This window comes from Eurypyga helias, unplaced genomic scaffold (genome assembly GCF_000690775.1).
Source record: "Eurypyga helias isolate BGI_N326 unplaced genomic scaffold, ASM69077v1 scaffold12150, whole genome shotgun sequence".
NCBI lineage: Eukaryota > Metazoa > Chordata > Aves > Eurypygiformes > Eurypygidae > Eurypyga > Eurypyga helias.
The window spans coordinates 45,190-68,626 of NW_010225153.1; the positions used below are offsets into that span (position 1 = coordinate 45,190).

The 23,437-nt window shown below is 41.1% G+C and overlaps 1 protein-coding gene across 1 annotated transcript in view; it reads right to left on the reverse strand.

Annotated features, from left to right (window-relative positions):
* LOC104507148 (potassium voltage-gated channel subfamily H member 1) overlaps nucleotides 1–23,437 on the reverse strand; it is a gene marked incomplete at its 3' end in the record, with an annotated part of 41,112 nt that overhangs the window by 13,982 nt on the left and 3,693 nt on the right. Inside the window, exons 3-4 of the mRNA XM_010148340.1 lie at nucleotides 15,598–15,726; nucleotides 7,203–7,321 (exon numbers count right to left, since the gene is read on the reverse strand). Of these exons, the coding sequence (XP_010146642.1) occupies nucleotides 7,203–7,321; nucleotides 15,598–15,726 (248 nt within the window). The remainder of the gene's footprint in view (nucleotides 1–7,202; nucleotides 7,322–15,597; nucleotides 15,727–23,437) is intronic.

The window sequence follows — 23,437 nt, forward strand, 5'->3', positions numbered from 1 at the left end:
CAAAGAAAACAAAATAAACCAATCAGCTACAAGAGTCCTAGATGGACAAAACAGCTTTAGATCAAGGTCCCTGCTGCTTTGAACCTCACATAATCACTTCCTCTTGTGCACAACAGGGGTGCTGGATCACAGCCCCTTGCACATGCATAAATGACAATGGGAGTCACAAGCCTGCTGACTTTGAGACCAACATGCTCTCCAGAAAAGAAGTAGCATGACCTGCTCAGAGACCTGCATGTTAGCACAGAGGCATCAACACCACCTCCCCCACCTCCCCGATCCCCCCCCAAAAAAAGAGGACTTAGGATTTTTGTTTCACTAAGCTTCCAGAATGACAGCAATGCGAGAAAAGGAACATTTTCCCCTACGTAGAACCCCTGCAGGCCAAACCAGGACTCGGGCATGTCCACTGCAGTATGAAGTACTCGGCCACTCCTGATCCTGATTCACACAGGTTCTCCATAAAAATTTTCTTTAGAGTTGCCTTGTGCTGAGAGGAGCTGGAAGCAGCAGAAGTCAGAAGCAGCCCCTTCTCTGCAAGAGGCACTGGCCAGCCAGTGCAGTCCCCAGCAGTCACTGGTAGTGATTGGAAGAGGCATAGCTTGTGTACTCAGTTAGTATGTGTACTCAGAGGGTTGCTCCCTTCAGGGCTTGTTTGCAGTCCCAGCTACAAATGTTAGGATGTCTTTCCTCAGCAAAAGCTCTAGGCCTAGATCAATATTGCAAATATCTCCTGCCCTCCCTTTTGAACACTGCAGCTGTGCCTGAATCAGTTGGAAAGCACTGAGCTACTACTGGCTTTTATGAGGATCTGCATGAGTAGCAGCTCTAACAGAAGATCCCAAGCCTGGAATACACTTAACTGAACAAGGAGATTCCTCTGCAATATTCACTCACTGGAGTAACTGATCAGCAAAACCAAGCACTTTCTATCACATTTTTCAGTCAGTTAACTGGATTTCAGAACTAATGCTGAGATTTTACTAATGTGGGGAGATTGTATCACCCCTTAAATGCAGGGTGAAAATATAATTGCTTCTTTTGCAATCACGTGGCTCCTAGAGCTTACTTTTTAGCTTCTGATTTTATATAAAAAAAGTCAAACATTTTGGTAACCATTTTAATTGGCACAGGAACCTCAGCCATGAAACACTGGGAAAAAAAAAAGTTTGTTAGTTCTTGTCAGATTGATTCTTACATATACGTACATAAGGTCTAGACTGAGAATTGTATAATGCACCCCATTTTGACCACCACTGGTCTCCTTGTACTCCAAGGACTTGTGGAAATTTTGCAGCATCCAAACTGAAGTTACTGGAAAATGTACTAATGTATTCCCATATACCTGAACAATAGAAAAAAAAAGGCAAGAACAATTTCTGTTTGGCAATAAAGAAGGGCATAAATTATGGTGTCCGTTATTTTACTGTAAATCAAAAAAAGCTATAGTAAATCCAGTGGAACTGCAGGGAAGTAAAACTGAACTGAACGCAGAGAAAAACAGACTTCTAGCTTCAACTTGTTAAGAAAATAAACAACTTTGTTGCTTCAGTGTTTTAAAATGTCATCACCAAGTACAAAGCACTCTCCCCCAGCTTATTGGAGATTCAAGGGCTACAACACAGGAAAACAAAAGGATTGATGTCTCCCTCCCTTTCTATTTAGAAAGTAAATGTACTCTAAACTACCTGAATGGCTAGGGACCTTATTAATAAGACTTTTGAACTTCCATTACCACCTTGAAGTCTTTGGTTAAGCACTACCAATGGCTATTTAAAGTGACCAGGGGCCATAGCTTTAGCGGGTCTCCAGTGGAAGGATATGCACCAGCTGTGTGGGTATGAATCTCAACAGGAGGGGCAGGGACAGGGCAGGAGATGGGCATCAAGGAATGGCTTAAGGATATCAATCACTCACGAGGTCTGGGAAAAGCCTCCTGCAGCAAGCCCGAATGTCTCCAGTCTCTTATTTGGGTGGTAGCACCCTCTCACTACATCACTAACATGCACCTTGCAAAACCACTCCGTCTTGACGGCACTGCTAGAGATGAACTGTCATTTCACAGCCTCAGATGGAAGAAGGGCACTGTCCGAGCTCACGCTACGTCTCCCAGGAAAGGAAACTTGCTTTACAGATTAGCAAAGGTCTTGCAGTTTCCAGACTGCCAGACAAGAGTTTTCAAAAGCAACAAATTCTTCTTTTAACTGAAGGAAGAGAAAAACGCTATAGGAAAGCTTAATTAGAGAGCGAGCATGCACTTTCAGTACAAGAGAGCTCAGTGCTGTACAGAAATAATGGAAGGAGGTCCATCGAGCTTAGTGCTAAAGATCTAGGTTTTGTCAGGTTGCTGCACTGGAAGTTAGGAGAGGTCTTTCCTCCGCTTGTCACACCAAGGACCACACACAGTATTTCTTCACTGTCCTTCCAGAGATACACACCACCCCTGGGTCATGGGGAGATTAGGAGCTACAAACCCCACTCTCTGCACCATGTAGCAAAGCCAGGTGGATCCAAAGAGAAGCACCTTCTGCCCTATTCCAAGGTGCTCTTGCTGCACTCCAGCTTCTATGTAGAGTAGTGCCAACCTGAGACACATATTTGCTGAAGCAGTCAGGTGTGGTTACCTACCCACACAAGCTAACTCGATTCAAACTGCTTGTAAGGGTACTTCTCCTAGAGGGGAAGGGGGGGTGGGAAACCACCAAGAGATGAATATAACAGCAATCATGAAGAAAATGTACACAACTATATAAACCGATATGCTGAGCTTCCACCCATGTGCACTGAACCAATATTTTATTACTGTCACTTTCTAAATAACTGAAACAGCCCCAGTTTTGGAAAAATTTTTCCCTGTTATGCAGTTATACCATAGTAAAAGCAATATTTGTTTCAGAAGGTTATTAATGAAAGCATTATTCCAATTACTTATGATTCATCAGCCACTACCAGTTGTATTATCTGTGTTTATTATTTGTGGTAATGATGCATGATGTTTTAATAGCTCTCTAAAGCCAGAGAGTATTATTTGAATAGTCGAAATTATGAATTTCGTCATGGGTTTCACAAGGCTGTCATTTTTTAACATAACAAAATAAAAAAAATTATCCTAGATTTGTTAAAAAATGGTGAATGTATCACCAGTCAGAACTCGTAAAAATGCATCAACAAATCAACGAGTGATTACAACTCTTTATTTATTTCTAAGACTACATGAGAGGTAAAGGGAAGGGAGCAGGGGACAAAACGCAATCATTCATTTTCAGCTTAATCTCTGTTGTGTTTTCCACTGCACATATTTCCCTTCTCTCACTCCCCCTCGCTTTTGTTTTCACAGGCACACATACAGATTGTTCCCAAGCCAAGGGCGAGTGCTAAGCCTCAACCTGAAGGAGATTTTAAAGACAGTTATAAGTCCCTGGCAAACAAGGTTTACCAAAGAAAACGGCAGAAGCCCCATTATTAAGCAGTGATGCTAAGTACCATTATAATTTTTCTGCTTTTATTTCTCATAACTGTCACATTTTTTAAATGATGACACAATCTTGTTTACCCAGAACTGCCTGGTAAATATACAGAATGCAGCAGCTAACACCACAGGTGCAGAGGACACGCATACTATGCGTTGACCAGGAAGAATGGTTCCTACAATCAGCTCCTTGGTGATAAAGCCACAGAAACGTACCAATTACTTTACGACCTTAATGCAAAACATACTCTTAGCGTTACCTAACACCCTTGCATTAATTGCATAATTAATTTAAGCAGTTTTTGTATGACTGCTGTCAGAAAAGTCGGGCTAAAAAAATAAAAATAAAAGCTACACATACTGGCAAAAGTCAGAGACTGAGGCTTAACAGGCACTGCTTGTTTTATCCATGGGCCATAGGTAATACCAAGCAGTGTGTCACTAACACCTTTCTTAAATTAATATTTCATAAACAGTAAAAGAAATCGTAAGCTTTTGCAGAAGGCTCCTGTTTTGTATGTCTACAACACTTTGTCCCACTCAGGTTCTAGGACACAACTGGCTCCTCAGATATTCAAAAACAAGTGATAAAGAACTAAGAGCAACACAAATAATATTCCAATAAATGAAGACCCTTCTTGAGCAAACAAGACTGATGTGAAATGCCATAGTGAGGAGGGAAAGAAAAAGGACAATTTTGATTTGAACTTAAGATTTCAAATTAGGTACTGCAGAGATGAAGAAAAAAGAAAATTGAAAATACAACAGGGAACAGTTAGAGATCCCATGTTCAATATTATCAAAAGTTCTTTCCAGAATAAGAAGCCTGGCACCCCGTTAAGTCTTCAAAGGAAGAAAAGTGGGCTTGTCTGTATGATTATCTGCACTCTGTTTTTCCCTACTGTAGTTCTATTGACTTAAGTGGAATTACAGCAGATATACAACAAGGTACCTAACATCACAGCTGGGGCTAATGTTCTTTTTAAAATAATGACTGCAATATTCAGTCAGCAATTAAAGAAACTCATTTAGATACGTAAACTATACACTTGCCCTTTATTATCTGTAATGAATCAACTGGCTGTGCCAGTTAGAATACTTGCAAAGACTTGTTGAGCACATCAGCTTGCAAGAAGTTCCAGTAATCTGTAGTCACTTAGGTCCAGACTGAGGTTCGCTGAGCTAAACAGAATAACCTCAGAGACCCTGCCTTCCATTCTACTGCCTACACTTTAGCATAAACTAAAATTCAATTCAAGGGAGAAGGAAAGATTATTTGATGCTAAACTTTGAGAAGGATTAGAAAGGAGACTATTCAAATTCCAGAACACTAAAGCAATCTCAGGGTGGGCATGTGATAATCACATGGTACTCCTACAGTATAGTGTCCATGTGAATGTCTGAGCCTCCCCTGTTCTAGTATGATCTATGTTATTTCTGTACTCCCAACCAAAATCATTCTTCCATTCTTGAGTGCATCTGTATTAAATAACTGGTAAACACCCATCCAGGGGAATTTCATCGTCACATATGATAAGGGTGGATAAGGGAAGGATGGATAAGGGAAGAGCAACTGACACCACCTACCTGGACCTGTACAAAGCATTTGACACTGTACTACATGGCATCCTTGTCTCTAAATTGGAGAAGCACAGATTTGACAGATGGACCACTCGGTGGATAAGGAATTGGCTGGATTATCACCAAGAGTTGTGGTCGATGGCTCTATGTCTAAGTGGAATCCAGTGACGAGTGGCATTCTTCAGGAGTCAGTATTGGGACTGGTGCTGTTTAACATCTTTGTCAGCAACACAGATGGCTGGACTGAGTGCACCCTCAGCAAGTTTGCCAACGACACCCAGCTGTGTGGTGCGGTCGACACACTGGAGGGAAGGGATGCCATCCAGAGGGACCTTGACAGGCTGGAGAGGTGGGCCTGTACCAACCTCAAGAAGTTCAACAAGGACAAATGCAAGGTCCTGCACACAGGTCTGGGCAACCCCCAGGATCAATACAGGCTGGGGGATGAAAGGAGGGAGAGCAGCCCTAAGGAGAAGGACTTGGGGGTGTTGGTTGATGAGAAGCTCAACAAGAGCCAGTGTATGCTTGCAGCCCAGAAAGCCAACTCTACCCTGGGCTGTATCCAGAGAAGTGTGGCCAGCAGGTCAAGGGAGGGGATTCTCGCCTTCCACTCTGCTCTCCTGACCCCACCTGGAGTGCTGTGTTCAGCTCTGGGGTCCCCAACATAGGAAGGACATGGACCTGTTGGACCGAGTCAATAGAAAAGCCACAAAGATGCTAAGAGGGCTGGGGAACCTCTCCTGTGAAGAAAGGCTGAGAGACCTGGGCTTGTTCAGCCTGGAGAAGAGAAGGCTCCGGGGAAACCTTATAGCACCTTCCAGTACCTGAAGGGGCCTACAAGGAAGCTGGGGGGGACTTTTTCCAAGGCTCTGTAGTGACAGGACAAGGGGTAATGGGTTTAAATTGAAAGAGGGTAGATTCAGATTAGATATCAGGAAGAAGTTCTTCCCAGAGAGGAGGGTGAGGCACTGGACCAGGTTGCCCAGAGAAGCTGTGGATGCCCCACCCCTGGGAGCATTCAAGGCCAGGCTGGATGAGGCTTTGAGCAACCTGGTCTAGTGGAAGGTGTCCCTGACCGTGGCAGGGGGGTTGGAACGAGATGATCTTTTAAGGTCCCTTCCAACCCACACCATTCTATGATTCTATAATAAAACAGGCCAAGGCAGGAGTTGTTTATTTTGCACAGAAACCAAGATGTAGACAAGACAAAATGAACAGAGTACTGACTACATCGAGATGCCATGGAACCCATCAATGGGTTATACCCCCAGCTACACAGGAAGATTAAGAATCATTGACAAGTGCCACAGCTGCTGCCATGGTTTTCACAGCAATAGGTGAAACAGGAGTGCCATGTTTTGTTGGCCATGCTGTCATTAATACCACATCAAGGCTTTCCCTAAGCTGCTTTTACACCAGGGAGACCCTGCTACTGGTCCAGGAGACAGCTAGGGGAAACTTGGGACAGTCTCTCCCCCTCGTGGCAAAAGCCTTAAAACTCCAAGTACTTCAAAGAGCCTTCTCTGCCTGGAACTTTTCTCTAAACTCTCAAAGTCTACTTAAATCACAAAGTTTCATTTTCCTAATCTGTCTGTATTGTTGCATATGGCATCTTACAGCTGTTTTGTCCATAAACCAGTAACTTAAACATATGTTTCAACCAGTCTGTAACACAGGGTTGGAATCCCACTGAAAAAGGACTATGCATAAATGAATGCAGAGAACAGTGTCAAATATTTCCCAGAATTTCCTTCTGTACTAACCTGAGGTTCTGTACTAACCTGAGGTTCTCTCATCTCAATTTTACACAAATGAATAGACCAAGATCCTACTAACAACCGAGATCCTCAGAAGAATGGAATCTAAGCAAGAAAGTATTACTTTAATAATGATGCCACTATAAGACTTTGCTGAGATACAGAACACAACACTGCAAGTAAGTTACATGAAGTCTTTCGGACACCTGTTTCCATTCCACTGTCACAGGACACATTTCACAGCACATGTTCCATAGTCTGAGATCCCATGTCTGTCACCAGGCTTCAGATTCCCAGGGCAAGGGGGACAGACAGTGCTTGGCTCATGCAGAGACAACACACCCACAAAGGCTAAAATAATTTCTTCATGGTTTCTCAGGGAAAGAAAACATTACCTCAGCAAGTCGTGAATGTTTGTGAACGTTCTCTCCTTTCTGCACACTTGGAGCAAGCTGCTGCAGCACACCTCGGCTGCTTGTGAGGGCACGGGTCAAGCGAGCAAACTTTCCCCAACCTTGAGAAAACATGCAAGATTATAAATGTTACAAAAAAAAAGCTGCAAGTGTATCACATAAAGCCTCTTATAACTTTAAAAAAAAAAAAAAAAAGTTAAAACAGAGCAATCTGCTTTAAGACTGACCACAAGAAGTATAATTTAACCAAGTACCACATAAAAGTAAGTCACAAATTAGGTATCAGGCTGGTAAAGTAATAATATGAATGACTGCAGTGACTTTGTATTCAGTGGCTCTACAAGAGCACTTTTACATGAACTGCATCTTTTGTAAGGATAAATGTCCACTTTACAATAATCTTCTATTAAATCCCATGCTCAGATTTGGATCTCACAGCACTGCAGTAGACACTCCAGACTAATCAAGATGTAACACCAGAATCACGCACAAGGAAAATTACAGTTGCCTGTAACAGAAGTGAATCTGGCCTCAGATGTATCAAGCATAGATCTGGCATAAGCAGAGAAATATACATAAGATAATAAAAAGCAGGGCAGACAAAGCAAAACAAAATCATTAATTTTATCCTCTCTAAACAAAGGAGGGAAATATACAAATAGATTTTCTCAAACTCTAATAAAACATTTAGTAGCTTCTGGCAGAGATGTCATATGCTGAATTTTAATTCAGAGTATTTTTTACAGTCATTTGAAATACCACTCAAAATATAAGACCTTGAATGACAGTCACAAGAGCTGGTTATAACTGTAATCTTTATGAGCAGTACTTTGCCATAACAGAAAGCCAGGCAGAGTATACATCTGGATATTTTTCGTACTCTGAAAGGAAAGTATTAGTGCATTTAGTCCCAATCTTGAAAAATGCTAGCACCACCTGGGAACTGTTGAGCAGTCTCACCTCCTACTCCATCCAAGGATGCTCAGCACGTTGCAGATTCAGTTCTTAATATGGTTTTATCACCAAAAGAAATGACACTATTAGCAGTGACTGTTTTTAACGACCAGTCTGAAGTTTAGCCTGCAAGTGACCCATGACAAGCACAGGAGGACAGATGGTTAAAATACTGCCTAGTACTTTGAACATATCCTTGCTTGACATCTCACTTGGATGGAGTTTGCAGGAACACATTTCATAATTTGAGAGGTGAGCATAAAAAATAAACAAATTGCATGGATCTGTTATTGAACAAGATCTACCAGGGCAGATCTGAAAAGAGAGTTTAGCATTTTCTCCTTTATGAATATGCAAAATGGTGCATTTATTAAAGGAAATTCTTCAGACTTCTCCAAAATCAAAAATGAAATTGAGTATTTCCTTACGCCTTAAAGCATATTTTAAAGCAAATCTTTCACTGGTAATTTAATTGCCAAGTTGAGCAGAATTAGCCAACACTTTCAGATAGTATTCAGAAGCCAGATCTTTTCTGATAAACCCATGTAAGATTAGCTACTATACTAAAGGACTATTTCTCAGGGAAATAAATCAAGATGACAGAACCTCAAGTGCAGCCAGCTTGTATCTGTTATAAACCTGACCCAAAGCACTCGGTTTCTCACAATGCATTTTCATGGATGGTGGTGCGTTTCGGTGTTTGGTGATCAAGATGACAGAACCTCAAGTGAGGTCAGCTTGTATCTGTTATAAACCTGACCCAAAGCACTCGGTTTCTCACAATGCATTTTCATGGATGGTGGTGCGTTTCGGTGTTTGGTTTTTTTTTTTTTAAATACATTTATAAAGAGTATTCTTTCTCTACTGTACATGAAGAAATCCAACTACAATTGATAAGCTAAGGCTTGAAGGCCTTACTAGCTTCTGAGTAAAGCCAGTAGAGGTTAAAAGAATGGATCAATCAGGTGGGAGAAACCATTCATAATGGCTAATCTTCAGCTGATATAAATCAGACTAGTCTTCGTAAAGTCAGCACAGCTACAGCAATTTACACCAACCTAAAGCTCTGCTTACACAGAACTTGCACGCCAGGACTATTGTGTTTTATTTCCTGTTTTACAGGACCATGGGAGAAGGCTATCAGGTATATCAGTATATTTTCAGCGATGTAAATCCAGACTGAGGTGGATTTGCCCCAAGAAGATACGAACAGCAGCCCCATTTCCCAGACCCAGGCGCCCGGGAGGCGGCGGGAGCAGCCTGGTGCTGGCCATGGTGCTGAAGCCGACCGCGGTGCTCCCCAACGGCAGCTCTGACGGCAGAGTCCGAGCTTCACACGGGAACTCGAAATCGGCCTCCCTTACCAGACACAGTGTTTTTAACATAGCTAACATAGAGAGCCCCTTTTACTAAGTCAGAACAGACTGATGGGTAGGGTATTTTCCTGGAAGATACAAAACTGGTTTCAAAACCTAAGGACAAACTTTCAATGTGTACTTTCTTCCTGACACTGAGTTTTCTAAGTATTTGGCTGTTCAGACACAAATGAGGAAAAGGAAGCACCTCACCTGAGCTTTCTTGCCCAACTGCACTGCCAGACATCTCTGTGGCATGTTGTGTGGCTATGAACACCAAGCACCTTTGGGTACCTCCCTCTCTTCCCAAGAGTCATCTCCTTTTGAAAGGTACATCTTTAACCCATTCCTCTGCCCTCAGCATCCCCTATAAGCACCTCCCATGTCCTACATGTTGCAACTCTCATTTGTTGGCAACTAAATGACACAGGAAAGAACTGTTCCTGTGAACATTAGATCTTTCAGCACATACTCCAAACTCTGATCTCAAAACAGTGTAACTTTGTTACAGGCAAGAGGCTATGTCAAGAGGTAGGGCTTTTTAGCTTGGCTTTTTGAACCGCTGCTGATCTGAAAATGGCAGGTTGGGAGTCCATAACCTAATGCCCTCCATACACTGGGTACAGCACATGAGAGCTCAGCTTGGAGTTGCACATGCCCCTGTGTGATGATGTGCCTAAAAGCAGGCACTGAATCACTGTGCAAATGTCCCAGGTGTATGAATCTCATCCTTATGAAGACCCTCCTCCTTGTATTGCCTTCTGTGTGTGTGTGAATGGAAGATAAAAATGTGGGAACTTCGAAGTACAATCACAGTAGTAGACCTGCAGATTCTGGCAGAGGAAAAAGAAAATGAAAATGAGAGAGAATGCCAGTACTAATCCTATTGAAAAACAACTTCTCCAATATTGCTTGAAAAACTGGCAGTACTTGCTGGATTTATTGCATTTTTTTCCTCCAAAAGCCTAAGTACAGACACAGCCTACAGCAAGTCAGATATTTATCCAGTGAAGACAGGTCAAATAATGGACTTAAGCCACAGGAGAGAACATAAACATTAAATTCTAAGGGTCATGGAGCTGATTACAGGAAAAAAATGGAGCTTTCCAAGACAAGAAACTAGATTTCAGAATGGTGTAAGAATATATTGTTGTTAATCCTGCTAGGACAGGTGGACCAGATTATATGGATTAGGAGTTCTCTTTCAACACAAGCAGTTGGTATATCCCTACATCCACTCATCCTCTGTCTTTGGATTCTAACCCATTTTTAATCATTGTTTGGTCTCCTTTTTCAGTTCTGCAGAAAATATCAAGCAGGGACAAAGCTATAACATTGCACTAAAATACGTGCAGCTTCAAAAGGATGAAGAGTCTTCAAGATAACAGCACTGATCTCAGCTGTCCTGCATTCCATGATGCTCTTTTAGTTTTTCACCATTCCGTTGCAAAAAGCTTAATACAAACTGCTTCTGAAAATACCCAAGACAACTAGATACCTATAACAGGGACAAAAGCTGTCCCTTGAGCTTTGTTTCATGGGAAAACATAGCATTGAAATACACCTGTGTGATGTGATGTTTAACTCATCAGCCTTCTTTAAGGGATGAAGCTTCGTTTAACAATACTGAAGTTGAAGAAACCAATTTTCTGTATTTTCAGGTGAGCATGGTATGTTGATACTCAACCCTCAACAACATTTATTATTTATTCGTAGGTAGTTCTTTGTTTCTTGCCACTCTCCTCAATTTGATCATGATGACTCATAAATTCAAACATTAGGAACTGTGGCAGTTATCGAACCCTTGTTAGCAAGTTGCTGATCCATGACTGACACAATGCCTAGAGTTAGAACAAGGAGCTATTGCCTGCTAGAGAACAAGTTCTTTTGGTCGCAGGTCTATTGTTCCCACAAAACTGTGTGAATGCAAGTAAATCAAGATTCTAGCAGCTCTTGCCTCTGCTCAAACCACCTTTGTTTTCTTGCACATCAAAGATCCCTGCTTACATCCATCATGCCTCTCTGCAGTCTTAATGCTCTTTCCCAAAACACGAAAACTGTCTTTTTTTCCATCTGGACTGGGAAAGCACACCAAAGTTTTTTAATATACCCACCACTTCCCTTTCATTTGTTTCCTTTTTTAAGAAAACATTTCATCTAGATGAAAGTACACTGTAACTTAATCAAAATATTTCAAACACTGTCTCTGCTCATATAAATACATCTTTAAAAACAAAACAAAAAATTAGACAGCAACAAAAATAACAGAAACAAAAAGGAAAAAAAGACTTGGAGTTTTCCCTGAATTAAGATGAAGGAGGCAATCAAAATATTATTTTTTTGTGCAGCCCTACTTGTGATGCAAAGTACAGCTTAGCTGCAAAATGAAATAAGGCTTCCTCTGCAGACAAGATAACATGATTGCTACAAAGCACAGAAGGTTACAATAGCTAGGAAGCTAACAACTACTTGCCTGTATGATTCAGTAATGTTGAATTTGATCACCTTTTTGTATAAAAACAAAGTATCAAAAGCAAAAATTAGGATCCAAAGCATAACTTCCAAACTTTTGAAGTAGCATAAACATATCTGAATACGTTCACATTGTATTCATACATGCAAAACCTGTTCAGGCAAACTTCTTACTAGCTACTCAGAGTGCAGGAACAGATTCTGTTTGTCTGCACAAATTATTGTTTTCATAAAGTGATGCATTCCACTTTATACACTATTCTCAAACATCTCATATTTGGTATATTAGATCTCTAACCAAGAGAGACATACACAGACAAAATGCATAAATTCCAAATATAGCCTATATACTAAAATTCAGCTAAGAAGGTGACCTATCACTTTACAAGCCAAATTTAGCTATGCTATAGCTTGATTTTGCCTACTTCTATTCAAGTAAACCTATTTTTTCCTTTTTTTTTTTTTAAAGGGACAAGCATATAGGGAAGAGTGGAAAGAGGCCGTTTAAAAATATTATATCACTGACATGACTGACACTATTTTTGTTTTATTTAGAATGTGCTATTTTTAAAGCTGTTTCATTTAAAGCAAATCAACTTCTATGGCAGTCATAAAATAAACATCATCTAAATTATCTGAATCAATTAATAAAAACTATAATTATAAGTCTACTTTTTACATTACTTCAGAAATATTTTTTGTTTCAGCTATTTCAGTGTGTGGTGATATTAATAAAAATATTAAGACTGAAAAACAGTACTGAGACCTATCTCTCTGAGTCGCCTTTGGATAAAAATGCCTAATCATTTTTCTGTACAATTCAAAACACCTGCCATTAGAGCTGAACACTTCTCACCCACCGAGTCACTACATCATTTGCAGCTGAACAACCATGCTTGAAATTGCCAGCAGGTGATAGACAACTAAGATATACCACAGCTAAGCAGGTTTAGTTGCTCTTTAAATTGACCATGTTCTTGTACGACATGACGTTTTTCTGTACATAGACAAACAGGCATTGATTTGGAAAAAAACACAAATACTTTATGCTATGCCACTCTGCACTTATTCAAATAGCACATATGTTAAAAAAATACCTGCATTTTCAGGCAGCCTGTTACATATTATGTGGTCAAAAGCGCAAGAAACTGATTTCACATATAGACACAGTTAAAGAAAAGCAGTTGCTAAAAGCTGATTGAAGGTGAAAGAAGGAAAAATAATTGATATAGCAATGAGTTTTCAGTTGTTTCAATTAAATAATAAATCTCTAAGTCACAGTTTTAGGTTTTCAGACTGGGAGTTCATTTGGGTTTAGAATATGAGAAACATTCCCATGAAAATTGCTATCCTTCAAAAGCATGCGAAAAAAATCCTATGCAATGTTGTTCATCGTACAAAGACGATGCCCCCTTCAAAGTTCAGATCTGTAACAGCAATGATTCTGAGAAGAAGCTAATACAACTGTACCTTTTTTAGGTCTTCCAAAAATGTTTTCCCTCTCCAAGAATCCTAGATCCCACTGCAGACATTTGTCCAACACTACATACCTGTCTTTTTTCCCCCCTCACTGTATAAAATTGCACAATGAGCTCTAATATTAAAGACATGGTCATGCATGTAAAATTCTTTAACTGAAAAATCAGCCTTGTTTTTCAAGAGGTTGCTTATCTAGCCATCAAGTGACTGATACAATATCACCTCCTGAGATGTATGCAACAAAATTCCAAAGCTAGCCTATAGCAAGTAACCTACAGAAGAAAGGCAGTCGTAAGGGACAGATTAAGACTTAGAACAGAATGTGCAGTTTCATTTATACCACCTTTGACTTGTGTATACAGCAACAGAAAAAAACTCTTTACCAGCATGAAACCTGCACAACTTCGTTAATTTTTAGGAGATTTAGAAACAGTATTTGAAGACTTCTCTAGTGCATGAACTCTCCTGTACATAAAGTCATAGCACTCAAGAGAAGAAGTGCAGGGCTGTGAATCAGTGTCCAGTTCTGCTGTCTACAGCCTTTAGTAGTCACTTAGCCAGTTTCTATGGGCCAGGTGAAGAAATTTTGCTTATCTTAACTCCTCTGCAAGTTGGTGCACTTATATGTAGGTTTAATGCTTACATTGCTTTCGATGTGGAAGTCCTAAGAATTACCATGATCACTGTAAGAACAGCATGATTTCAAGATCCAAAGGAGATTTTTAAAAAATAAAGTTAGCATTCCCTTCCTTCAGCATACTTCTCTTGGAGGGAAAAAAAAAGTTAGTGTTCCCTTGTGTTTAAAGTGGAGGACAAACTCTTTTCACAAGAGTACATATCACTATCACACTAAGGATCTTCTGTGAAAGCAAAGAGAAAAGACACAGCTACCCCCCCTGACAAAGTCCTCCTTATCACTGACTAAACGAAGCAAGGGCCTCCACTCCCAGCACATAACCAAAACCCAGCTTTACTGCATGAAGTTGATTTGTTTTTCCTGTCAGTCGTCATCAGGATAGAGCAAAGACCACTGGGCCGGGAAAGAAATACTACAGACCCGACCCTTCTGACAAGACACATTTTTAAAGCAATGAAAAACCAAGTAAATAGCATTAAAAAAAAAAAAAAACCAAAAAAACCACCACATAAACTGGAGGAGGGTATGTTTGTCAAGGTTGTACTTCCTTTTTCGTGGTAACAGGTGTTCCACTTTGAGAAACTACGCTTTTAAAGAATAATATTTTGAGCATAAATGTAAATCAGTTCACCTTCACACTAAGTTTCCTGTTTAATTTAATACTACAAATATTATTAAATACTACAAAAATGCAAACAACAGAAGAACGTACGTCTTTTTTTACCCCAGAGGACGCAAGTCTCTGTAATTCTCCACATGAGTACAAAAGCTCTGTTTCTGACAGGATCTGAACCTGAGTGCAAGTTTATGCCACTGTCACAGCTGAGTTTGCTTCCAGGTTTCCAGGGTGTAACTTAGCAAAGGGTTAACAGCAAAACACAGCAATGCTACTTCAGTCACCAGGATAGTTTAAACCTGATTCAACTTACGTTGATGGGAGTCTCTTCACATATGTTAAAGGAAACTTGTTCAGAACTTTATATTAAAGAATCCCATAATAATGGTAATTAACATCAAGCCAGACAGAATGGCATTATTCAGATATTTGCTAGACTCAGCCAGGGTTAATTCCTTAGTTTTTGCATATGGTCATGCACAATTTGTACAGGGCCCAAGATCCTTCTGTTCCTTCTGACATCAGAGAGGCTATTTAGCAAGACTGTGACTCCCTGAAGGCTATGTTGGAGTGTGGATTAATAATGAATTTAAAAGGAAGAGCTGCACCTATTTGCTAAGTAAACTCTGTTTCCTGAAACACTTGGGGGTTTCATTAGTAATGACCCTTTCCAGTGCAGGCCAGAGCCAATTCACTTAAGAACCCAGCAACCACTTCTTGCACTAATACAGTCCCCAGTGGCACAGCTACAAGCTATTTTAACATCTAATTCTTTAGCTTTGGTATTTAAAGGACTTCAGCTCTTTCGGGACCAGAGCAAACAAACAGAAGCAGCATAAATATATAATTGTGAAAAAGACAAACCTTTACATGAATCATCCTCAATGGGCTGCTTGAAAGCCGTTATGTCATTGAAAGTGCAAAGAAACAAAACCACTTTATCCTGCTCATTGCGGATTGGAGCAATTTTCACAAAGAACCAGACGGGTGTTCCTGGAAACAAACATCAAAAAGTTTGTCAATGGTAGGTAGAACAGTTAATGTGTTGGTTTAGATGTTTACACTTCAAAAATCAGCCATCTGTAAATGTTACTTTAATGTTGTCCTTTTTTTTTTTTTTTGCAAAAACCTACTAGGAAAAATGACAAGGCAGATGACAAGTGTTAGTTGTTCTCTGCTCTGCCTCTGATTAGCTTTTTAATCTTCAGGAATCACTCATTACTTCTGGACTTCATCTACAAAGTGAGTACTTGAACTTATGAAGTGCCCTGTGATCCCCTGAATGGAGAGTCCCAAAGGGTGTCTGCAATGGGTGCACACAGCACAGTCTTGCTGGTTCATGCAGGGCTTGAGAACAGGCCAACTGTGCAAACAGGGAGCGCCGTCCCCTAACAACTATATCAGCCTATGCCCAGCTTCCAGAGACAGGCTCTGGGAACTCTCATCCCATCCAACGGAAATCCTTTGCATGCTGCCGTGTCCTCAGACTGCTCTCAGTCACTGTACTGTGAAGCAGGACACCACTGAATCCAGGAAAGAACAAACCACCAGGATCAGGCCATGGGCTGTGGACAGAGGTTGTACTGCAAAGAACAGCCCTTTTCTAATTACTGCAGTAGATAAACTACTAATGAAAACTGCTTGAGAGCAGAGCCTACACACCACAGAAAAGGATTATCCCAGATAATGACCCTACAGATGCTGCTGTCAATTTTCCTTGACGTCTATCCACACAGATCACCTTGAAGAGAGTAACTGTCAGTCAGCCCTGCCTTTCTATATTTTTGGCAACTCTGCTGAGGCTGCAGCAAAGTCCCTAGTGATAGCAGTGAAGTTCTATGTAACAAGACTGTATCTGCTACTGTCGTTTCACAGGAGTCACTACGCTGATGTCTGACCATGACATTTCAGTATAAGCTGATTGGAGGGCTCAGAACAGGCAGTTGCCTCCTCTATGTCCTTGAAGGCATCATTTTTTAGGCTGTAGTCTTAACTTTGGTCATAAAAAGATGACTCCTCTTCCAACTGAGAGGTACATCAGGAGACTCCAGGGTCACCAGGCCTGGGCTTCCAGGGACCTGGTATATGAATTTTCAGACTGTCCCTACACCTTCAAGTGATGATGAAAAAAACTCACCATTGCTTTTGCGGGCATAAAACGCAAGAGCCAAAGAGAGGATTCAGGCTAGCTTGCTGTAAGCAACACTTCTCTTGAGTGTCCCTTGTGAGCTATGCTTGGAAAGAAGGGCCTACATACCAGGGGCCAATACAAGGTGTAAAAATCAGCAGAATTTTGACATACTGGAAAAGCCAGAATAAACAGCACCACACAGTTTTTGTCACTCATGCAGGAAAGCCTAGTTTAGAACGGGTGATCTTAGAAAACTAGTTCTTTTCTTTCTCAACCACAGGACCCTTCTCTAGGCTAGAGATCAGATTCTCTTTCACCTGAATTGCTCAGTATTTTGACATGAGTACTACATGGTGTATTTCATGCAATAGTTAGTTATAACAAGGGCCCCCTTGTGCTCTCTGACTGTCAAAGAGTCACAAGGAAACCTCAGGTAGTTCACAAGTTACTGTTCAGCAAAGCAAGCAAAGGCAGCTTTTTTCCAACTGTATTAATATAACAGAGGTTGCTGCTACCTGTGCCTCACCTGGCTGTTTTCCAGCCTCTGTGCTTAGCAATCTTTTCTGGCCACAGAAAGCCAGGGCATCTCCAAAACCCATGGACAACTTCCATAAATGAAGCTCAATTCCTAAGGCTCTCACTGTGCCTGGATCGCACAGGCAGTTTCAAACCCTGGCTGAGATTCCACACCATATGTATAGCCACCTCTATAAACAGCAGGGTATATGATGCATGGAGGCCTCTGCTCAAAAAGCAGAGAAATCCAAATGGAATCACTGATGGCCGTTTCTGGAGCATGTCTGCATGGCAAAAAGTGTTCAAGGGTCAATTTTTTGGTGGGGTGTTTTGGTTTGGTTTTTTTTTGAAGAGTTAGCACTCCTGAATAACCCCTTCCAATAAAGTATGAGCAAACAAAAATGCCAAATGCAAGAAAAGATTCAGCAAAGTAACTGTGCCAGTGAAATCATCACTATCTTGCTAATGAGCTCAGAAGACACTGCCACAAGGCAGCCAACAGCAATTTTCAAGACAGTAACACCCTTTACACTACCCTGTCTCAGGAGCTCCTAAAATTGCCTGTCTCCATTTCTTCTTGCCTACTTGTTTTTCCCATCTTCACGTGTGAACTATTCTGAGACTGACCAAATCCATATCTTGCTTTTACACAAACTCTTTGGTGACTAATTGCTTTTTATTTTACCCATTTCAACACCCTTTGCTAACACCGCAACTTTTTAATCAGCCAGGATCTCCATCTACAGCCTTGCTTTTTGATCTCCATCTACATGCACTTGCTTTTTTGATTAGGATTTTTTTTTCCCTCCCCAAAACCACTTTGTATTGTTTTGCTACTTCAAGCTCCAGCCATTCTGCTGCAGGCTGCTCATAATATTAACCTTCAGAGCACTGAGGCTGAATTACATACTCAGCTTCATCTCTGCCTCTCACAGCTATAAAAACTTATTACCCTGCTTTTGAAGATGCTGTACACATCACAGAAACAGAAAGGATAAAATTCACCCTCTTATTCTGGCTATTTATCAGACGCAAGCTGTCATCTTCTCTTTATGATTATGGTATGATATGTTGTTGCAAGATTTTTCTAACACGTTCTGAATGCAGCAAGAGGAAAGACTTTTACCGATAACCTGTGGAAGGCTGCAGGGCAAGGTGCTTATAGCAGCAGGGTTCTTACTTTCTGACTCCCTTAACTCCCACTCCTATGCTGCATTATTTATTGTAAAAAGGAAAATAAAACACTGTTTTACCTAGAACCAAGCGTAGATCTCAGTGATGTGCCCCACAGGGAACGAGAAAGAGCCCGATATCCTTGATAGCTGTAAGTAGGTGGTTTTCGTGACTGTCACTATTTGGGTACCCTTGTAATTTGCAGAGTGTCAGAATGCCACGAACAGGGTGTATTCCAGGGCAGAACATAAAATCAAGGTGGTACACAAGGTGCGCATAAATGATCTGCCAGTTTTGGATTCACACAGTAACACAGCAACAGCAGAAATAAGTAGATGGAAAATTCTGCCAAGCCATGTATCTTCCTCCCCAACATTATTAGTATTTTTCCCTGCACTGTGTTCCCCACCATCTTGTCAGTCTGTTTTGCGAACAGGAGACAAGCGGATATAAAAATACACTTGTGAGGTGAGTGCTCACACACAGTGCTGGGTTACACGGGCTTTCCACAGTGCTCTGCGGGCAGGAGCTCATTCAGAGCAGAAGTGGGGTCTGAACTGTGTGTCTGAACACACTGAAAAGCTCAGCCAAGATGTGGCTCAGCTTTTTTCCTGCATGCTGGTTTAATTATCAGAAGAATTTTACTTTTTAAACATTAAACAGTTTATTTAACTATTAAACAGGAAAGCTTAAAGTATAAACCACTTATAAATCAGGTCGGAAACAAGAATTTCAACCTCCTACAGGCAGCCCTCATACGCTTGGTGTCAAAGCGGACGTCCCTGCTCAGCCAATCACTACTGGCAAGAGGCACAAACAAGGACATTTTAATGAAAAATGTGATTTTCAGATTCAGCCTATGGGTTACTCAGGCAATGAAACTGCAGCATGTTTCAGAGCTCTCACAGCAAATCAAGAGTAACTTCCCCATATGCTCCCAGCATTGACGTACGGCCACGAAGGAACTGTTTACCAGTGTTTCCAACAATACATCTACTTCCATTTACATTTTGTGTTCAGTCCTGGCAAGCGCTCTCACTGGTGAAGTTCAACGATAATGCCAATGCACAAACAAAGAAGTAAACACTCATGAGCCACGTTGGCTTCTGTTAGATTTGGAATCAACAGTGAAAGAACCCAGAGTTTGTCTAATGGCATAGGACCAATCCTGCTAGAAAAGGGAATGTCACTTCAAAGCTGGTGGAGAAGCAGTGTGAGCAACTGGGAAGAAACGAAAATCTGTACTGAACTTCTGACAGTAGCCATAGGACCAGCCTGTCTCATGGTACCAAAGTTATGTAGCTAATTCCAGAATTAACAGATGCAGCTCTTAATAGTCTTCATTGGCCTGAGCACAGTACTTCAAGACGTGACAATTTTATGAGCTGCAATTCAAGTCCCAAGTCTTCTCCAGAATAACACACCGTAAATGTCTCCACACCTTACCATTTCCAATCTGTAACACACATACTACTGTCTCTTCCCTCTCCTCTTTTCCAGTCCGGTGTCTTTCAACAGTGATGTGTTCAGCCCCTTGCTGAGCAGGAACACCAGATTTAACATGCTATTTAACTTTGGTTGAGGTCCTTCAGAAACTCTCATACTACCAAAGTGAATGAGACATTAAAGGTCTACACTGGCTTCTCCCCCTGAGCACACCAATGACCTCTCCTTTAGTTTTCCATCCTGTCAAACAAAAATAGGCTGTAATCAAAATCAAAATCACTGTCTATATATGCTCTTTCCCCGTACCTTGAACCATTTAACCAAAGAGGACAGCTGCTTTTCAGGTCTACAAGAAGTGCATTGTTTAAATAAAAGTGCAATATGCAATTTTTCTTTCCACAAAGAAAAATAAAATTTGTTTATAAACACAATGAAAAAAGCACGTTTTGACAATTCAAATATCTTCACTGCCCTTACTGAAGGGGGCAAGTTTCCTTAAAGCAGCACAACCTCTGCATTACTTTATAATGTCTCAATTCAGTGGTCATCAGAGAAGTATTGCCCTGAAGGTAAACAGTCAAGCAGTATGGAAATGAAAAGGAGAGAAGCGTGTGCTGTGTCTCCAGCAACCCCTACACGCAGCGATGCAGACAGCAGGACTTCAGTTACATAAACAGCACAGCTGACCATTACAGTTGCTCCCTTTGGGGTTTCACTTATGCCCAGGTACTCAGTAGCAGATTATTTCTCTCTATCCCACAGAGACTGAATAGTTTGTCCAATATCAAATTAGCAAACCAGCTGATGAGGTATGATCAGAAAGAGTTAGGCAAGCCACTATATCCACACAGATTTTAATGAGGGGCACAGAGGAGCCTGTGACATTTGACCATGCAAGAGAAAGAGCGAAAGTCTTCCTACAGACCTGCCCTCTAGCAGAGAGGGCACTGAATGAGAACAAAGCAACTCAGTATGTAGATTACCACTCTGTGCCAGTACCAATAGACCTTAAAATACGTTTCCAGCACTTTAAAAGCTGTTACCTTCATATTTCCTGCATCTGGGGCTGCTATGCTCTGGCAGCTAATGCTTCTAAAGGTCAGATCTTTACATGCTAAGATAAGAAAAATCAATTTCAGTCCCCAAAAATGGAATCGCTGTGCACAGGGGTTATCCTATGACACTGAAACAACACAGTAGGAAAAAAGTTGAGCGCACACGCTTGTACTGCAGCAGCGTTGATATGGTTTACCTGATTCTGAGCTCTCTAAAGAACAGAAAGTGAGTATAAGGAAGGGGAAGACACAGGGAAATCTTGAAATCTTCCTTCCATTTACCCCAGATAAAATATTTAAGGATTACTACTGGGAAGTCTTATTGTTCTGTGTATGTTTGAGGACATGACAGCAGGTTATTAGCAACACATTTGAAGTTGACAAGATCAATGGGAATTACCAGTTTTATGAATCCAAAATATTTAGGTTTGACCTTGCTGAAGGTAACTGAACTCACGCAGATGGATTTCACAGAAGAGCAGATGCAGGTGGGCATACTGTTTGACAAATACAGAGCTAGATTTTAATGGGAGGCTCAGGAGGATACATGCCGCTTTACTCCAACACCACCATTCTTTCCTGCAATTATTTGGTTTAACAAAAGTTTCCATCTGGAGACACTAGAGACACAGCACACACAAATATAAGTGAGTTTAAATAGCTTTAACCAGTAACAACTATGAGAAACTCTTCCTAGTGGTGGGCAATCACAAGTCTACCACCCCAAAGTGAATTCTGCTCTCTTTAAATTAGGATGGGGTTGTTTGGCTGCTTTTGTAAGTGCAAGTAGAATCTGCCAAATCACTATTTTGGGCTTATTTGTCATTCTTTGACATCTAAAAGCCTTCCAAGACACTTGCAGGGGGATGGTGCATGTGTTAAAAAAGTATCCACAAGCCAAACAATAAAAAAAAAAACCACCACTCACACAAATATTCATAATACTAAATTTGTTAAAAATTCAAGTACCCAGAAAACCAGGGAGGTGAACCCCAACCTTTGGGACTCACCATACTACATGTACTCAGAAAAGAACTACTGCTTATCCAAACCACTTTGCAGTGGGCAAAATAATTATCTACAGCCAACCCTTTGGTTGCTGCCATTCCACTGGCCCCATCTCTAGAAAACCTCTAAGGGGAGAAAAGAGAAAAAGTTGTCTTATCACTCTCTGCAGCCTTGCTGCAGACCGTAACCAACAGGAATGTCTTTCCTCAGCCAGGGGATGCTTGAAGACTCTTTGTAACTCTTCATGCATTTTGGTTTTGAAAGGCCCAGCCCACTTCAGATATTATTCCACTGAAATAGATCAAGTACTGCAGAGAAAAGGGGTTAGATTTCAAATGGGCACCACCTCTTCAGAGGCAGACAGAAGCAAGAACAGAAATTCTTACAAAACTTTACTTCAGCAGTAATAGAAGCAAGTGCAGCTAGAAGCAGCCTGCTTTTGCACTGCTCATAACTCAGACCTATGTTGTAGATGGAAAACTAGGCAGCGAATGTCCAAGTTTAATTTACTCAGCCATTTTAATTTATGAGGCTGACCATAAAGCGTAAATACCAAACAAATGGCTGTCAAAGTCTCACAGTAACTTAGGTGTTTAAGCTGCACCAGTTCAGATAAGCTCAGACATAACTAAGACTAGATATAAATATTTTCTGATATATTAGGCCGAATCCTTCCTTGGTGTAAGTTAACATAACTCCACTGATTTCACCGAGACTTAGTCTGCTGGTTTTGGCTGGGATAGGGTTAATATTCTTCACAGCAGCTAGCATGGGGCTGTGTTTTGGCTTTGTGATGCAAACAGTGCTGATAACAGGGATGTGTTCTTTATTGCTGAGCAGTGCTTACACGGAGTCAAGGCCTTTTCTGCTTCTCATACCGATCCACCAGTGAGTAGGCTGGGGGTGCACAAAGAGTTGGGAGGGGACACAGTCGGGACAGCTGACCCCAACTAACCAAAGCGATATTCCATACCATACGACAACATGTTCAGTATATAAAGCTGGAGAAAGAAGAAGGAAGGGGGAGTGGCATTCAGCATTATGGCGTTTGTCTTCCCAAATGATCATTATGTGTGATAGAGCTCTGCTTTCCTGGAGATGGCTGAACACCTGCCTTTTTTTGCTCCTTGTTTTGCTCTGTGTGCGTGCATGGGTTTTGCTCTACCTACTGAATGGTATTTATCTCAACCCACGAGTCTTCTAACTTTTACCCTTGTGATTCTCTCGCCCATCCCACCAGGGGGAAATGAGCAAGCAGCTGTGTGGTGCTTAGTCTCTGGCTGGGGTTAAACCACGAGACTCAGCAATGTTTTGATTTTCCCATATGAAAATAAACAGTACTTCCAGCATCACTGGATACTCACATCTAATAAAA